The sequence below is a fragment of the Alosa alosa genome, chromosome 12 (assembly GCF_017589495.1).
Source record: "Alosa alosa isolate M-15738 ecotype Scorff River chromosome 12, AALO_Geno_1.1, whole genome shotgun sequence".
NCBI lineage: Eukaryota > Metazoa > Chordata > Actinopteri > Clupeiformes > Clupeidae > Alosa > Alosa alosa.
The window spans coordinates 23,402,518-23,419,707 of NC_063200.1; the positions used below are offsets into that span (position 1 = coordinate 23,402,518).

General features: G+C 44.8%; 1 protein-coding gene across 1 annotated transcript in view; it reads right to left on the reverse strand.

Moving 5' to 3' along the window:
• Positions 1-17,190, reverse strand: part of LOC125304976 (fibrillin-2-like) — an 84,987-nt gene that overhangs the window by 63,979 nt on the left and 3,818 nt on the right. The window contains exons 6-8 of the mRNA XM_048259548.1: positions 10,570-10,767; positions 4,909-5,034; positions 1,547-1,672 (exon numbers count right to left, since the gene is read on the reverse strand). Of these exons, the coding sequence (XP_048115505.1) occupies positions 1,547-1,672; positions 4,909-5,034; positions 10,570-10,767 (450 nt within the window). The remainder of the gene's footprint in view (positions 1-1,546; positions 1,673-4,908; positions 5,035-10,569; positions 10,768-17,190) is intronic.

A 17,190-nucleotide genomic window follows, 5' to 3' on the forward strand; every position in this document is an offset into this window, starting at 1 on the left:
GCTTTTTTCTTACTCTTTCTCTCTTTCTTTTCCTGCTGTGTCTTTCTCCCTCTCTCTCTCTTTCTCTCTCTCTTCCCCTTCGTCTCTCGTCTCTCCTCTATTTTGAGGGAAGAGCATTCTGCACCTGTCCAGGCTTGCTTCCGCCCCAGCAGCAGCATGAGGGGACCGGCAGTAAAACCTTGGAGAGCTGGTCTGTAATTGCCCCAACTCCAGACACACACACACACCACACACACACACACACACGCATGCACGCGCACACACATACACACACGCAGAGCAGGGTCCCCTGCCAGGCTTCTAATCTACATGAAAGGCCAGAGGGCTAAGGGAGAGTTTGGGGAAGAGACAGAGCAGGGAAAACAGATTAAGGGGCGGACATCCAACAAAACACAAGTTACCAAATGGATACCTGGTGGGAGGTGGGATACCTGGGTTTACCCAAAACCACACATTACCAAATGGCTATCTGGTTGGAGGTGGGATACCTGGTTTCACACACTCTCGCCCCCACCACACTCCCTTTTTCTCTCTGCTATCCTACACCAAGGCAGCTATTTGGGTCACGTCTGAAATTCCTAGCATCCTTGGTGAGAAAGAGGTGAGTGAACTTTGACCATTTAGTGGAAACAATTTGGTAACCTAAGGTGAACATACCTTATATGCTAACAAATAAGTATAATAGTAATAAAAAACAATAAAATGTTCAAAGGCACATATATACGATACTTTTGTAAGCGCTAAGCAAATCGAAGGCCTGACACATAAAGCCTGATTATGAAAATATCTGGTCCAACATCAACCTTACTATACCATTCAATGACAAGGAAAAAAGGAAAGACTGAAACTAAATAGGCAGGGGACCTTTTGACTATATACCGGGTGTTGAATGAATGAATGAATGAAACAAAGAAGCTCTTTCCACAGAGTGTTTGTATAGAATTTAATTAGCCGAGCTCTGCAGATGAGTTTGCATGCTGCTCCCTCAGCACAACCCAGTCATGAGGCCAGCATTGCACCTGAAACAACAGGGGGAACCGACAAACCAAACATGCACCCCATGCTCTCTATCTGCAGCCGGTCCCAGACTGACAATTACCTTATCTGCTCCCTGACAAACCACAGTTTATTTGACTGCAACGGAAAAATACTAACCCTGATTGGCACTGAAGTGTCAAATAGATACCGAAAGAATGCCACCTTTGCATTGTAGATAGAGAAACAGGCTGCAGGCCTGTCCTGTCACTTATCAAACGCACGGAACTGCTGAACTGCTCAACTGTGAACACCGAGGAACTAAACTGCTTGTTTAGACAGCATAACGCACTTCGGTTCTGATTATTAAGCTGATGGAAGATGGACTGCCGTCCCCGGGTTCAGGCTGAGGATAGTCGTCTGTCCGTGCACGTCTTTCAGTGCCAGCTGTCCATAAAAATATTTCTCAGACACCCACTGAAATTCCTTTGATACGGACACTGCTGCACTGTCTGCTGTGCTCTTTTTCCTGGTCACAGAAGGAAATGGGAGTTGCAGCAGACGGACTTACCTAGGCAGCGGGTCTTGTCCGCAGAGGGCACCAGGTCGGCAGGGCACACACAGGTGTAGCTGCCCACGGTGTTCACGCACCGGCCGCCATCACACGTGCGTGGGATGATGGCACACTCGTCCACATCTGGCCAAAACAAACACACAGCAGACTGGTGTCAGATGGATTCGCGTTTAACGCCATAAAACATTCAAGAAGACAAAAATCAGCTTGTTCCACAAAAATTAGTTAGGGTTGATGCGTACTGTAATTTAAAACAAATTTAATCTAATTAATGTATGAATCAACTGATCACAAAAACACAAAAGATGGCACATACAAAAATAAACACTTATCTTGGTTACTGAGATACTGCTATTTTACTCTCTTTAAGGTAGGCCGTTTTAAAATCCTGAAGTGACTACTGTACATGTTTATTTATTAGGCTACAAAATTCACTTGGCCACTTGGCCCTTGGCAGTCTGTTTGCCTACATAAATTACAAGCTAAGTTTCCATGGAGACACTTCATGCGGTCATTCATGCTGACTGTAACTCATGTCATCATTGTGAAAGAGTGTTTTTGAAAAACGGTGTTTTATGAAGTGTCAAATACCTCAACATGGCATACCTAGTGTCGAGGTTGTATGTATAAGTATAAGTATAAGTATAAGTATAAGTATAAGTATAAGTATATATACTCTTTTGATCTCGTGAGGGAAATTTGGTCTCTGCATTTATCCCAATCCGTGAATTAGTGAAACACACTCAGCACACAGTGAACACACAGTGAGGTGAAGCACACACTAATCAGGGCGCAGTGAGCTGCCTGCAACAACAGCGGCGCCCGGGGAGCAGTGAGGGGTTAGGTGCCTTGCTCAAGGGCACTTCAGCCATGCCTACTGGTCGGGGTTTGAACCGGCAACCCTCCGGTAACAAGTCCGAAGCGCTAACCAGTAGGCCACGGCTGCCCCAAGGGACATACCTGTGTGAAATACTACATAAACAAAGTTGTTTCTTGCCACTGTAAAACAAGATATAATGCTCACAAATTGCATACCCACTAAAATGTAATGCAATAGGCCATTTGTGCACGGGATATATTTAATCCATCTTTGCCTTTCGCATGGAGATGTGAGAGGAGTATCAGGTAGGTGATGGTGGAGCATTGGCCTGAGTGCTGAGTAAATGCTTCCTTTTACAGTGTCTTACCTCCTGCTTAGTGGAACAGTGGACTCAATGTGCGAGTCTGTGTGTGTGTGTGTGTGTGTGTGTGTGTGTGTGTGTGTGTGTGTGTGTGTGTGTGTGTGTGTGTGTGTGTGTGTGTGTGTGTTTGTGTGTGTGTGTGTGTGTGTGTGTATGCTGTGTAAACTCCACAGGCTACACTAGCCACTCTCTGGATTTTCTCCGAAACGAAAGAAAAGAGAAATGCCTTTCAGAGTGCGAAACTGAGAGAAAACCACAAATAATGCACTGTTCTTATCAAACAGATCTGAACTGATGTAATGCTGACTCAGTCTGGTTTGTGGAGATGTTAGTCAGAGAGGGGATTAGGGATTAATGACTTTAATGACACAATTTGTGTTTCATGTTCAAGTCCAGTGTTCTGTTTGTATCACTCAGGATAAATTACCCTTACTTTGAGTTTCAGACCTAAAATGTTATTCCTTTCGATAGGAGTAGGCTACACCCAGTAGCATATGACATTATGGGTACTGTAGGTGAATAAAATCAGTAAAGAGACAGTGGTATTATAATGGGAATATTTGACAAAATAATGGCTAAAACAGAAAATCTACTAGAAAAAACTGCATGCAACAGCAAAGGCATTACTTTGCTTGCTCAAACCACACCAATGTACCCTAACTTCACCCTCAACTGGCCCACAAGTCACTCTACGGATAGCCTTAGGGGCCTAAGATTACTCACCTGATTAGCGCTAGCAGCCCAAACACTGGGTAGTTTGGTTGTAATTAGCATGTGACAAACCACTGAGTCACAAGGTAAAGACATTGGGATAATTGTTTATAATTACGTCATTTTCAGGTGGATTGTGCGGTCTGGTCTGGCAAATTGACCCCCCCTGAAGCAAGAGGGGTGAAATTCCAGTGAAAGGAAACACTAGACTTAATAATGGATGCTAACGCTAGCAGGGGGTATTATTGCAGTTAGAAATTAGCCAGGCAAACAGAAGTGTTCAAGAAGACTGCTTCAGGAGGTGTGAGACCTGGTTATTTTAGACAGTGCAGAGCTTTCCAGACCTGGGCGAAGACAGACAGTAAATCTGGGTGTGGGGCTGTCTGTTTGGCGTGAGAGAAAATTTTGAAATGACAGGCTTCTGCTAAGAGGAATGTGGCTAAGCTGTTTCACTCGACCACTGACGTGTCAGTGTCTGAACAGAACAAGTGATGCTGATGGTTTAGTCATATCTGGGCCTCAGGGTGAAATGAGCTGAATTTAGCTCTGGCAGAAATTAAATTTCCCACCTGTCTTAATATCAGTTTGATGATCTCTACTCACCTGCTTTTCACTGGGACAGGTAATTGATAATTAGTCAAAGTAGGCTAATTCCATTTAATGTTTCATTCCGTTTTCAAGGATCAGTTTTGTTTTCTTGATTGGACCGGTGGTTTTGATTTTGTGCTATGCTCCACTTCTACCATAAAATTATATTTGTGTAAGTGTGTGTGTGTGTGTCTGTGTGTGTATGTGTGTCTGCGTGCGTGCGTGCATCTGTCTGTGTGTGTGTGCGTGCGTGCGTGCATGCGTGTGTGTGTTTCAGGTGCTTTTTCCCATGCCTTTAATAACAGTCCAAAAAGCAGGTCCTAACACCCACCATCTGTCAGCAGACAGCTGTGTGTATGAAACCAACATACTCATTCAAAGCCCTTCTTCACCCCTCGAAAGATTTAGCAGTGCATTCCCCACAGGTAACATCAGCCATATCCTAGCAACGTGGAGATGGTGACCAGTTTGTTTGGACTTAATCTGATTTAAACCTCATTAAAATGACAGCTTGTCATTGCATGGCTGGTATTCTTTGTTTACTTTGATCTCAATAGCACCTTGATTATGTCACCATCAACATGCTCATTACTGTTATATGAACAATCTGGTTAGGGGATGTTCTAGAAATGGAAAATGACCACATTACCATAACCATCTGTGCTCAGCTCTAAACCATGCCAGTAAACACCTCGTCTTGACTGTTATCATATATTCATATTGGTAACCCTCATATTTCCATAGATGTATATAAATGGATACATCACCCAGATGTTCACTAGAGTTTATATTAAGCCTACACCTGTCCCAGGTGAATTTACACCTCTACAACTGCCTGCCATTGAAGTAACCATGAAATATTACTTCTGGATCACTCACCTTCACACTTCTGATTGGCTTCGTTCTGACGATGACCAGCTGGGCACTTGCACTCATATGAGCCCACGGTGTTAATGCAGTTGCCTCCTTGGCACAGCCCTGGAATGGCCTGGCACTCGTCAACATCTGGGCACACAAAGACAAGATCGTATAAACAATCACAACAACATCTGGAAGCTAGCGCCAGCAGCATTAATGTCACAACAGCGGTCAGCGAAGTGACATAAATACAGACACGGATGGCAAAGAAAGCTACAGTGACTGCAACATTTGCTTCAGTGTAGGGTGTAAATGAGCCTGTTTTGCCTTTTAAAATAAACCATCAAAAACTTTTGCTTTCCTCTTACGTTTTGCTATTACGCTCATGATTTTAACAGCCTCTGCGTAGGAAAATTCTACTTCTCCTTCGCCGGGCCTGCCAAGCACATAAAACAAGAGTGGAGAGCTGCTAAATTTAACAGAGGCAGTTCACTCATAACCAGCAAATCACTGCTTTGTTTCACACAAACACCTGGACCTCGATGTTCAACCAATCCAGCAGTAACGCCGTTCTGTTATCACACCCCTTGCTTTTATGTGGCTTGCTAATAAACGCCATTATACATGGCTGGATCTCAAGTTCTCGGTTGTCTTTCTCTGTGGTGGCATTGTGTGTGTGTGTGTGTGTGTGTGTGTGTGTGTGTGTGTGTGTTTGTGTGTGTGGAGTGTGATCCAGTGGGCTGCGTGACTTCCTGTGTCCCTGTGGACAGGGGCCATGCCATGGCTTTTCCCTCCTCTCCTGAAGAAGGCCTTTTTTGGCCGACACCACTTAAAGAGGGAGCCGGCACTCCACAGTGACAATATGACGGGGGACAGAAGCAGCATTCACAGGGGCTTTAATATATCCTCCCTCAGCCCACACCCCGGAGGAATGAAGGGCCCCTTGTGTGACCGACTGTAGGAGGGTGGAGAAACAGAGCCAAGGAGAGAAAGGGAGAAGGGAGAGAAAGAGAGAAGAAACAAGAAAGAGAGAAAGAGTGGGTTGGGGAAGTGTGTGTGTGTGTGTGTGTGTGTGTGTGTGTGTGTGTGTGTGTGTGTGTGTGTGTGTGCATGTGTTGGTGTGTGTGAGTGTGCATGTGTTTGTGCGTGTGTGTGTGTGTGCATGTGTTTGTGCGTGTGTGAGAGAGAGAGAGAGAGAGAGAGAGAGAGAAAAAAATGTGTGTTAAATTGAAAGGCATGCTTAATGCATGTGAATCTGAGCTTCCCTGAAAGTAAAACAAAGAAGGTCTCTAGTTTTCCATCCCGGTTATTTGTGGATGAAAATATTTAGATTTCATGGACGTCCACATGCGCTGGAACACAGCACAGGAGCAGCACTAACGCTAACAGGACAGACCTCAGTAGGGGGAGGGGGGGGGTGCACAAGTAAGTGCTATCTCTTACTCAGCTTCACCCCACAGACCTGGCAACCATGACGCCCAATGCCATTCTCTCTCTCTCTCTCTCTCTCTCTCTCTCACACACACAAACACACACACACACACACAGACAGACACACGCATGTATGCACCTACACACATACCGGTATGCACGCACATACGGCCAATCAAAAGGCACACAGGGTTACACCATTCCTCCTGTGACTGCCCCTCTCATCCTCTCTCTCTCTCTCTTTCTCTCGCTCTTTTGATTTAATTTTCTCTTTTGGAATTTCTAAAATGCGGTATTACCACAGCATGTAACACCCAGAGCTCCAGTGCTACATTCAGGCTATTTGTGTGGTTCTGACATATTGTGATTTATTTTTAATTTAAGCAACTTTAACATACTTCAAAATCTTCTCATTTTATAATAAGTCATAAACTCACTGACTGTCCCTCTTTTTGAAATTAAAGGGTTTTCCCTCTCCACTCTCGACCTCTATTATATTGTACTGGTATGAGAAAAGTCATTCTCTTTCCTCACTACCTCTCATTCCTTTATATCATGAAATTAAACATGGAGTCAGTTCTCACCGTCTAACTACGTCTGATAACTGTGACTTATGGGGGCTTCTAGTATATTCTTATCAACGGGTACTCTCATTAGCACTAAATAATCACACATTTTGAATTAGACAGCAGTGAAAAATATCACTATTATACATACTAACATTACATCAGCAGCCTGGCTCTGACCAAAGACCCTACTCATTTATTGTACCAAAATAGCAGAAACGGGGTCAGTTGAGTTCTCAATGGCAAGACTTCAATTTGGCAGAAGTGAACATTGGAATACGCCTATCTATGGTTCATACACACGATTACAAGACATTCATTCTCTAAAAAGCTGGTCAGCCACAACCACAACAGAAGACTACATTCATACTTCTCTTCAACTTCCAAAAATAAAAATTAAGACGTTTAATTGTGTACCTAATTATTCTTTTTCCTGATGAAAAAGAAAAAATGAGGTTGGTCACATCCTGTGTGTCTGGCCAAACAGTGATTTCACTCAGGCAGGAAACGTGCCCGAATGGCTACACCTGAGCACTAATTAAGAGGTAAATAAAGCTCGTCAGATCCCCAGCCTGTGTTGTGTGTTGTTTGTCAACCCTCACCAATATGCTAAAGATTACCCCAAAGTTATTCCAGATGGTGAAATGGTGCCAGTTTTTTCGGTGATAAGGCCTGGCAGCGGATTAAAAAAAAAGTGGCTTTCCAGACAAGTTTGAGCTTTGATAAATTGCTCCAGCATGCTGACGGCAGCGCTGTGTAGCCGCCATCTACTCTCTCCACTGGAGGGACTGCCAGCTGGACTGTATGGGGGGTATCAGAGATCTGGTCAGTCTCTTTCTCACTGGCAGTGAGGGGACTGGAGAGGCAGTAGAGAGAGAGATCGAAAGGGGGAAAAAGAGAGAGTGAGGGAAGGAGGAAGCAGTATGAGAAAAAAAAAAACAGCGTATTAAGAGCCAGAAGTAGTGCATGCACATGTATGCGTGTGCGTGCCTGTGTGATGTGATGATGTGTGTGTGTGTGTGTGTGATTTGTGTGTGAGTGAGTGAGAGAGAGACAGAAAGAGAGACAGATAGGAAATAGGGAACAGAGAACAGGGAGAAAAAGGAGGGAGAGTCCCTTCTTTACAGTCCGTCAATGTTTCCAGTAACACACTCCATAGAGAAGATAAAGAATTGGGGAAAAGAAATCGACGCCGTCTTGAACTGATTGGGGCGTTTTGCTCGGCTGGAAAGCGCCTCAGTGTTTGTCGTTTTCTCATCCCAAGGGCATTACAGCTTGTTCGCTGAGGAGTGGTTTGATGTGATGTGCTTTTCAGGGGCTTAATTAGGCCACAAACAAAATGCCGTTTGTCTGTGATGGTGACGCGCCTGCACAGAAGTGCGTCCAACAACAACAATTATATTTGTGTTTGCCGTCCAGAATAATTGAAACCAGGTCAGTGTGGCAGTGTGAAATTGCGAGAACTCTATATGGTAACATGTCATTTAATCCTGTCAACAGATTGCTATAGATTAGGGTGAAGTTCTGAATGAAGTTCTTGTTGAATAAAGTTAGGGAAACACTTAAGTTGCAGGAAATGGAATCATTCTATTCTCCCAGTTTGATAGTGAAAAGTAAGAGAAACAGTCTCAGGGGCAACATTATCACCAGCACTGAAATATACAAATACAACAAGCACACAGTCCCAAATAACAACCTTAGAGAAAGTTATAAGGCTTATACCAAGACAAGAAAATATGGACTGCTCACAAAGTCCTTATCAGTCAAGACAAAGCTGTCCCCCCAGCCAAGAAAGGCCAACCACCCATCTCACACACACACACACACACACACACACACACACACACACACTACCATGTCAGTGATGAAAGATCAAAGGGGAATGTGGGGGAAATCAGTCATACCATTCTCAAGCATCTGCTCTGTCTGTGACAGAGGGGGGAGGCCAGCTCTGATTGGTGACTGAGTGGGAACTGTTAGACAGACAACGACCCCATAGATTTAATCTTGTTTTCCCCTTTATACTCCTTCTTAATCTCTTGTTTGTCCTTGCTTCCTTGTATGTGATTGTGTTGGTGATGTTGTTATGAAATATTTGCATTCCACCGGTCTTAATGTTTTAGTCTTAATGTTTAGTCTTTTGTGATTTTTTTTTGTCTTCCACACAACAGTGTTGCTATGATGCAAAACAAATGACTGGTTAAATCTGACAGCGTCCAATCCCATCATCGTACTGCATGTCCTAGAAGCTCCAATAAAATCAGCCCCCTTTCCTCTTCCTCCTCCTCTTCTCCTTGGCATCTCAGCAGTCGGGCATGTCAGGAAGACTCTGCCATGAGAGGCCTTGACAGCCCAGACACACTTCAGGTTTCCTCGGCCAGCCCATATGCCGGGCACTGGCCCACACATACACACCACTGGTGTATTAAACACAAATTCCACATCTCCCTTCACAGGAAAGGGGAGCACGCTGCGTGCTGCCCGCCCGCCCACACGCCCACCCGCCCGCCAGGTCCTAATGGCTGCCTCACGTCTTCCTGCCCAGTTTCTCGGCTCGCTGCTCTGATCCCTGATTCTGAGACGTTCTTGATGGCACCGGGACGGATGTCTGCTCCACTTCCCCTTTTGTCTGGAGCTGGGGCTCGACCCGACTCGGGGAGCTGAGCGGCTGTATTATTCCGCCCGCCCTCTTTGAATCTCCCCTCGCTTACTTCCTGTCCCTCTGGCTCCAGCGTGGGGAATGCATACGGGATGAGAGCAAACGCCGCAGGGTCGCGAGGGGACAAACGCGGCTACTGAAGTATCCACAAGTATCTGGATGGACGATGCACTGCTGTGGCTCATAAGCGCACCGCATATAAGTGCAAACCTGAGTGTGACATGAGACACTTTCGGTGGTGTACAGGATTGTATTGATACCAATGGAATCTGAGTAATCAAATGTTGAAAGCGAAGTGCACCAATGTGCAATGGCCATTAATCACCGCATAGAAAATCCAAAAAAAGTGAGGGATAAGGCATTGCCACAGAGTGTGTGTTTCTTCAATTTGCATAAAACTGCTGTGCAAAAAATATAAAGATATCAATGTGATTTTATTCAATGAATGTTATTCAACATGCCTTGCTAACTTATTATACATTGGAGCTGGGTATAAGGGCTGCTGTTTGGAACGAAACACAACATTGCATTTGGAAAGTTCACCAGGAATGACTGTTTTGGACATCATTTATGATGCATATTTGACTAAGAGTCTACCTAGGTTGGATAAGGTTTTGTCAAAGTGATGTATTTTGGAAAGTTGGAAACAACTGCATGAATTCAAGTAATCCTTCCAATTAGAATCTATCCCTGTTAAAGTTTGGCATATCGAACATAGTGAAAGGTCAGCTGACCTTGGCTCCTCGGTGAAAAGCATGGAAGCCAAAAACTACAGTATGTAACAGTGGAGTATTACAAATGCATTGTACTACATTATTATGTTATGCTTATAGAAACTATCAGGATGATAGTAGGTGATGATATTGCTTTTGAGTAAGAGCTACATAACATTTACATAAAAATGGTTTGAGGGACTAATTTCATTCTTGAAGGATTAGTGCAAACATTGCAACAAGAAGAAGTTATTTTACATTATCAGCATGTGTTGTTCCAACATATGGGAGAGATATGGTTGGTGGCACGTACCCTGGCATGCCCCGGTGCGGATGTTGGGAATGAAGCCACGGCGGCAGGGCTGGGGCTGGGCTGGGCACATCTCACAGGGGTGGCCCCAGGCTTGGCCCACGGTGGCACAGCACAACGTCTTGGTGCAGACGATACCACTCACCTGGCCCTGGCACATCTGGTTGTTGACCTGGGTAAAGCAGGGCCCTGTACGGTAGTCTGTAGGGCAACAGAATCAAAAGCCGTAGGTAAGTGGGTGGCTTTACTGGACACTGGAGTTCAACTTTTACACTTTGAGTGAGTATTCATAATGTCTAACACAAGAATTAGAAATGATTGATTAAGGACCTATCATTTTGTCTGAGAATAGGAAGCATTATGTGAGAACATGGTGACCCCTTTTATAACACATAAAGTTCATGAAGACAGAGGAAAATATCATATTTTGGCATCCAAAGAAGTGTCTGAAAGTGCGAGAATGAGGTGAACAATTTCCAATATGGATCGATTACAATTGAAAGATTGCCCTACGAGTGATTGTTTTGTGTTCTAGCCAGACCAAATAAATTCTGACTAGACGAGAGTTATGCTGACTCCAAAATCAGAATTTAAAAGCCAATTTTTTATAACTTAGCAACAAAAACAAAACAGAAAAGTCAGCATGTGAAGTCAATTTTGAAGCAAAACACCTCATTCAGATGAACGTCTCGCTCAAAAGGAGACCTTCAAACACCGAGTATCCACTTGAGCGAATAAATATTTGACTTAAAAGCCTCTGGCTGCAGCCGGGGGAAAGCACCACAAACACATCATGAAACTCCAAATAAGCATGTAAGCAGTCGGATTTAGTGTAGTGACGAGCATTATTGCTCGCAGTTAAGAAATCATTCCCGCCATTCCTAGGACCCTAGAATACCCCCCTTTGGACTGGCTCTTTGCTTGTACAGTGGAATCCCCCCCCCTCTCTCTCATCCTAACTGAACCGTGCCTCAGCTCCTTGAGCGGATCATCCCTGTGGCCTCAGTGAGTAAACCCTCGTAAAAAGCTAGCCTCGCCAAAAACGTGCACATCTGCGGCGACTGTTGTAAATTGCTAAGCAAAACGGTAAATACAGCTGCAGAGAGGCACAGCCGTGCAGCGCCGTCTGTGTCGCTCTCCGCGGTCGCTTTTAAAACTTGGGTATAAACATTTACAGAAGACACGCAGAGACCCCACGTTTGGTGGTGCGCGTCAATGTGACGGTCAAGACAGGATGTGAGCCCTTCAGAAGATGGAAGAGACGGCGGCTAAAGATTAGAGCGGATTAGTGGAGAGCGAGTTGGGTCTGTGGTTAGGCTAACAGTATTGACAAAGATGTAGTGAGAGTGGCAGAATAGTAGCCTAGAAATGATGGAAGAGCACAATGCTAAATATAGGCTCTGCTTGGGGGTTATGCATCCATTTGGCAAATCCAGCCTTCTATGTCTGTTCATTCACATTTCAGTAAGAACAACCAGGAGGAGATCTTTCAGAGCAGCTCTGAGGTAGGCTATGCAACAAGAGAAATGTGTGGCACAGTAGGCCTAGAGCCAATTTTAGGTTTCATCATGCTATGCATCTGTGCTAGGGTCAGGAACACACTGTCCAAAAGTAGTCTGTAGTCATGGTCATTTTAAACAATCAAATCCCATCCTTGACCATGACCCAAATGACTATTTTAACCTACACCATACAACTAATATGCCACGATACCCCTGGCAAAGTACTCTGTGGCCTCCACACTAATATAGCAAAGGATTGGATGCATGGGATCTCCCTGTAACCCACTTCATTATTACTGTCCAGACTTTAGAGCTAAAGACTTCAACCCTAAAGCACTTAAGAGCCTTTAATAGGAAAAAGGAACTTTCTAGATGAAAAGTGAACACTGGGAGGATTTCGATCCCTCAGAGGCACACTTGTGTGGCCCACATCTTACAGTCTTTCCCATCAAAGGACCACTGTCAATATTTCTTTATATAACACTAGGTGAGGGTACATAAAGGAATGTGGGGCATATGTTTTGAAAGGGTATACCTTCATCCATCATGGTTTGTTTCTGTGGAATGATTTGGTTCAATATTTTTGTTTTTGACATCTGGTTATTGAATCTATCCGCAAAGCAACCTCTTGAAGACAAGGGGTGGGCATCACTATGAATCAATGTTAGCTTTCAGCAGGGTTTTTTTTCTGTCATTAAAACAAGTTAGTACTTTCCAAGGCCTAATATCACAGTGTCAGACACCCATGGCTAATGCTACACAAATGTTATTGGAACCACTGCTGTGATGTTGAGCAAAACTGCAACTCGGTAAAAAAGCCTGTCAAAGTCAGTAGAAGCAGCAGCATGGGGGAGTAGCCTAGTGAATATCATGTCAAAGCTATTTAGTCAATGGTGACATTGTTATAAAAAAGAATGAATGGGACTTAAATATCAACACATATCTGCATTTAAAGAGATTCCTTAGAGAAGTTGTCAAACTTCTATCCGTTCTACATAAGAATGACTAAATTGGATGGGAAATATTGCTTTAGTGAAACAAGAGAAGCCAACCACCAATAACAGGCAATCAGAAGGCAATCATGAATCATTGTCTGACTAGCGGGTGTTGTCTGAAGTGAATTTGACATAGTGCAAAGAAAGAAATGACAGAAGCAAGAGAAAAGTCCCACCGATGGAACACAAGATCTATGTCTGGGTGGAGCTGGGATGCGTCTTCACCACTTTTTCCTCAGGGTTAGCGTTAGGAGAGTCAAGGCTAAAAAAAACAGAGAGCTACATCATCCTCAATCTGTCACAGACATGCGAGAAAGGCCATTCTGACACACAAGCACAAACAGTTCGTCTCATCCGGCTGCAAGCCGACCTAAATTTAGCAAAACATGGCTCGCTCAGAGCTCTGAAATCGCAGTCATTTACTATTCCCTCCACTGTTTAGGGTTGAGTTACATTATAACCGCCTACAATCACTTGCTTTTCACATAGAAGCAACAGGATTCAAGCAACAGCAGCATCAGACAAACAGAAGGATCATTTCAACAATAAAAGATCCCACCATTATCCCTATTTATTTTGTGTAAACACAGCATAGCCAAAGGCTTTTGCATTATATAATTGCACTGATTTGATTCATGGTTTGTTGATGCCAACAGACATTTGCCTTTCATTTAATTTCCATTTGTTGCATCACAAGGGGAATTAATTGCAAAGACTTCATTGCACATTCACCACTCTGTATGTTTACTGCTACTTAAGATGAACTGTACATTGTGCCAGCAATCAACAACACGCTGTTTCTGTGCTACTTTGATCATCTATAAATATCATCACATGGTAAAGTTGGGACCACAGTTTGCATAAACGGGGTGATGTATTAGTTAAAAGGACATTTTTTCTGACTGGTTTAAAGTCGCTACAGTCTCTGTCGCAAAGCTGTAAAGTATACAGTATCTTGAGACATAAACAATTGGAACTCACAAAGTCCCAAAACTAGTGCAGCATCAGTGTACAAATCATTCACCCTGAGAGATGCAGAACATATACTGATTACTTCCTGTCATTGACACTAGGGCCAATCAACAATTTCCCGCATCTCCGCAATACAACAAATACATCCAGCGCTTACCAATGCTGCTATTTATACTGTAATGATGGGAAATACATTCTCTGCCAATGGTGATGGAAAAAACACCTCGCTCAATTAAGCAGAACTTATATGAACTCTGTGTAGGATCAGCACACAAAGTAGTGTCTGTGACACTCGACAAAGTCCTCAAACTGAGGCCTTCTAAAGACACTGGATCTGGATCTCCAGACGACTCCATCATGAGCAGGGCCCTGCGATGGGCAGAGACTGGGGAGGAAATGAGTCTGGTCAGCCCGAAGCTCAAGCTCACTGGCTAGCTGGCTGGACCAACTACCCTGAGTGCTCCGTTCCTCTCCTCTATCTCTCCTCCACACGGATAGACTCTCTCCATCTTCGTTCAGGCACGTTACACATGTGTTCCACATTACTGACCAGCCATGTGCTTCGGCTCGCGGTGCACTCATAAGGCAAGAGAGTCTTCCCCTCCCAGCCCCTATCCTTTATCTAGTCCAGCCCACGCCAACCCACCGCCTCCACTGACCTCCCTCTACAGCGAGATGGACTGACTGACTGGCTGCCTTTGATTCGTCAATTCATCTTCACCACCGATGGAATTTTCACTCGGTGAAACGCTTGGCGGTTTCAAACACACCCATTTCAGGAAGTGGCAGAATCTGCGGAGAAGTGCCAAGTGCCTGCTAATTGGGAAATGTCCCCTGGAGTTAAAAGGGAACTGGGGAAGTACACGCAAATTTGATCAATACATGAACTGAGCACATGAAATGAGCTCTGTTTACATGACAAAACATTTCCAACATAAACTCTTTTGTTTCCATGATGACACCAACCAGGAAAAAAGCACCCTGACAGTAAAACTCCTAGGTCTCTCTGCACATAGAAACAGACACACCCTTGAAAAGATTACCGCCTGTCAGGCCACTAGCCCCTTCCCCAGCATAACCCACACATCAGCAGCCTTTCTACTAATGAGTGGTGGCAAAGCAGTTTCTTCTGCTGCGCGACAAACTGTGACATCCTCGATGACACGTCAAGACACACAGCTGTCAGTGGTCTGGTCTCATGTCGAAACGCAGGTCCCCCGAACTGGTGATTTAATCAGCTGGACCCAGCGACTTGAAACACATTCCTCGCCCCCCCTCTCTGTTCTGATTAGAGGGGGGTTTCAGTGACAGTTGGAGGGAAACGTTTACTTTTTCAAGGCCTGTCCAGGTTTTTTCTCTCCCTTTTTCCAAAACTACCTATTCAAGACCTCTAAATCAGGTTGTCAAAATGGGGGCCCTCTATTTAAAAAGTGAACATATGACAGACCAGCACAACACATAACAGACTGCTTGGCAACGGTAACTAGGGAGAATGAAAGTGAAGTGTGTGAGCGAACAGGTGACGGTCCAGGGGGAGTGAGAGGGCGAGAGCTTTACGCAAGGGTCCTGCAACTGACCTTACTGATGTTACAGAACGAGTTTCAATCATATCCGTCTACATACAGCCCATGCATGATGTCCATTTGAACAGATCCGCCCTGAATTGACCCAGGATGGGTTGTATCAGCAATCTCACAGGAATATGGTTTTGTCAGAGTACACAGCATGACCAATACGACTCTGCCTACGTACCGGTATACACATTTCAGCGTGTTTCATCAGACAAGTTAAAGGAAACTAGATAAACCTCTCCACACACCCACATCCAATCATCCCACTCGTCTTGGAACCAAGTGCTTATTGTTCTTGGTCGGTTCCATCTCCTCGTGATGTGTGTGTGTGTGCGCGTGTGCGTCTGCTGTCTGATATCTTTCCCAGAGGTACCCCAGAGGCTCCCAGAGCTGACATAGAACCCAGCAGCAGCACCTGGGACTGTGTCCGCACAACCAGGGAGGGCCAGCAAGATGTCTGCATGGCGTCCCTCTGTGATTTGCTAGGCTGGGGTTGCGCCGTGGGGTTGAGGAAAAGACTCCCTGTCCAGGGGCTTAGTCTAGGGAGGTGGTGGAGGGAATAGGGTTTTGAGATGGCAGGGGGGCGAGTGAGTGAGTGAGTGAGTGTGTGTGTGTGTTGGGGGGTTATGTGATACATCTGATGAATCTCCTAAACTTGTCAGTCTCTCCCAAACTCCTCATGCACCAAGACGAGCATCATCTGTGCTCCCAAGACGGCCAAATCAATTGAGGAATTCATTAGCAGACAAATAAATTGTAGTGTGCAAATGAAGCCAGCTTCTTTCCAACGCGTCAAGTCATTTTCCATTTTAACTACCAAAAACGCATGCAGACTCTTTTTCTGATTGGGGAACAGTCACCACGTATCAACAAAAAGTGACATCTTTAACACAAATCTCTCTCTCGCTCTCTCTCAAAAACAGGAATAAAAGACACATTTGCTTTCCATCAGTGGCTCCATCAGGCAGCTGAGAGGGACTTGAGTGCTGGATGGCTACACGAGTAAAAGCACTGAAGCAGGTACAGAGGTGCAGATGGTAAGAGTCCGGCGCACATGTTTTGGAAATGAGAGGAAATAGAAGAGGCTCTATCACGTGGCCCTGCCTATACTTCTCCCTCTGTCTCATTTCTTTCTCTCTCTCTCTCTTTCTCTTGCATACACACACACACACACACACACACACAGAGAAAGAGAGAGAGAGGGAGACTAACATCTCTCACTACTTTATCCCTACTTCTTTCTCATGATCCAGCTTCCTCTCCCTTCCTTTCTTTTTCTCTCTTTTCTCCCTCCCTGCCTCCCCCCTGCCCCCCACCCCTTTTCTGAGTTAGTCACTTCCTTCATGAAGATACAGAGAGGGGCAGGCAGGCAGTCGGCAGTCCCACGTGACATGGTCCAGGCAACAGCAACGAAAGACCAGAAACCCCTCACCCACCCCAACCATACGCCCCTTCACACACACGCCCACACACACACACACACACACACACACACACACACACACACACACACACACACACACACACACACACACACACACACACACACACACACACACACACACACACACACACACTCCATCC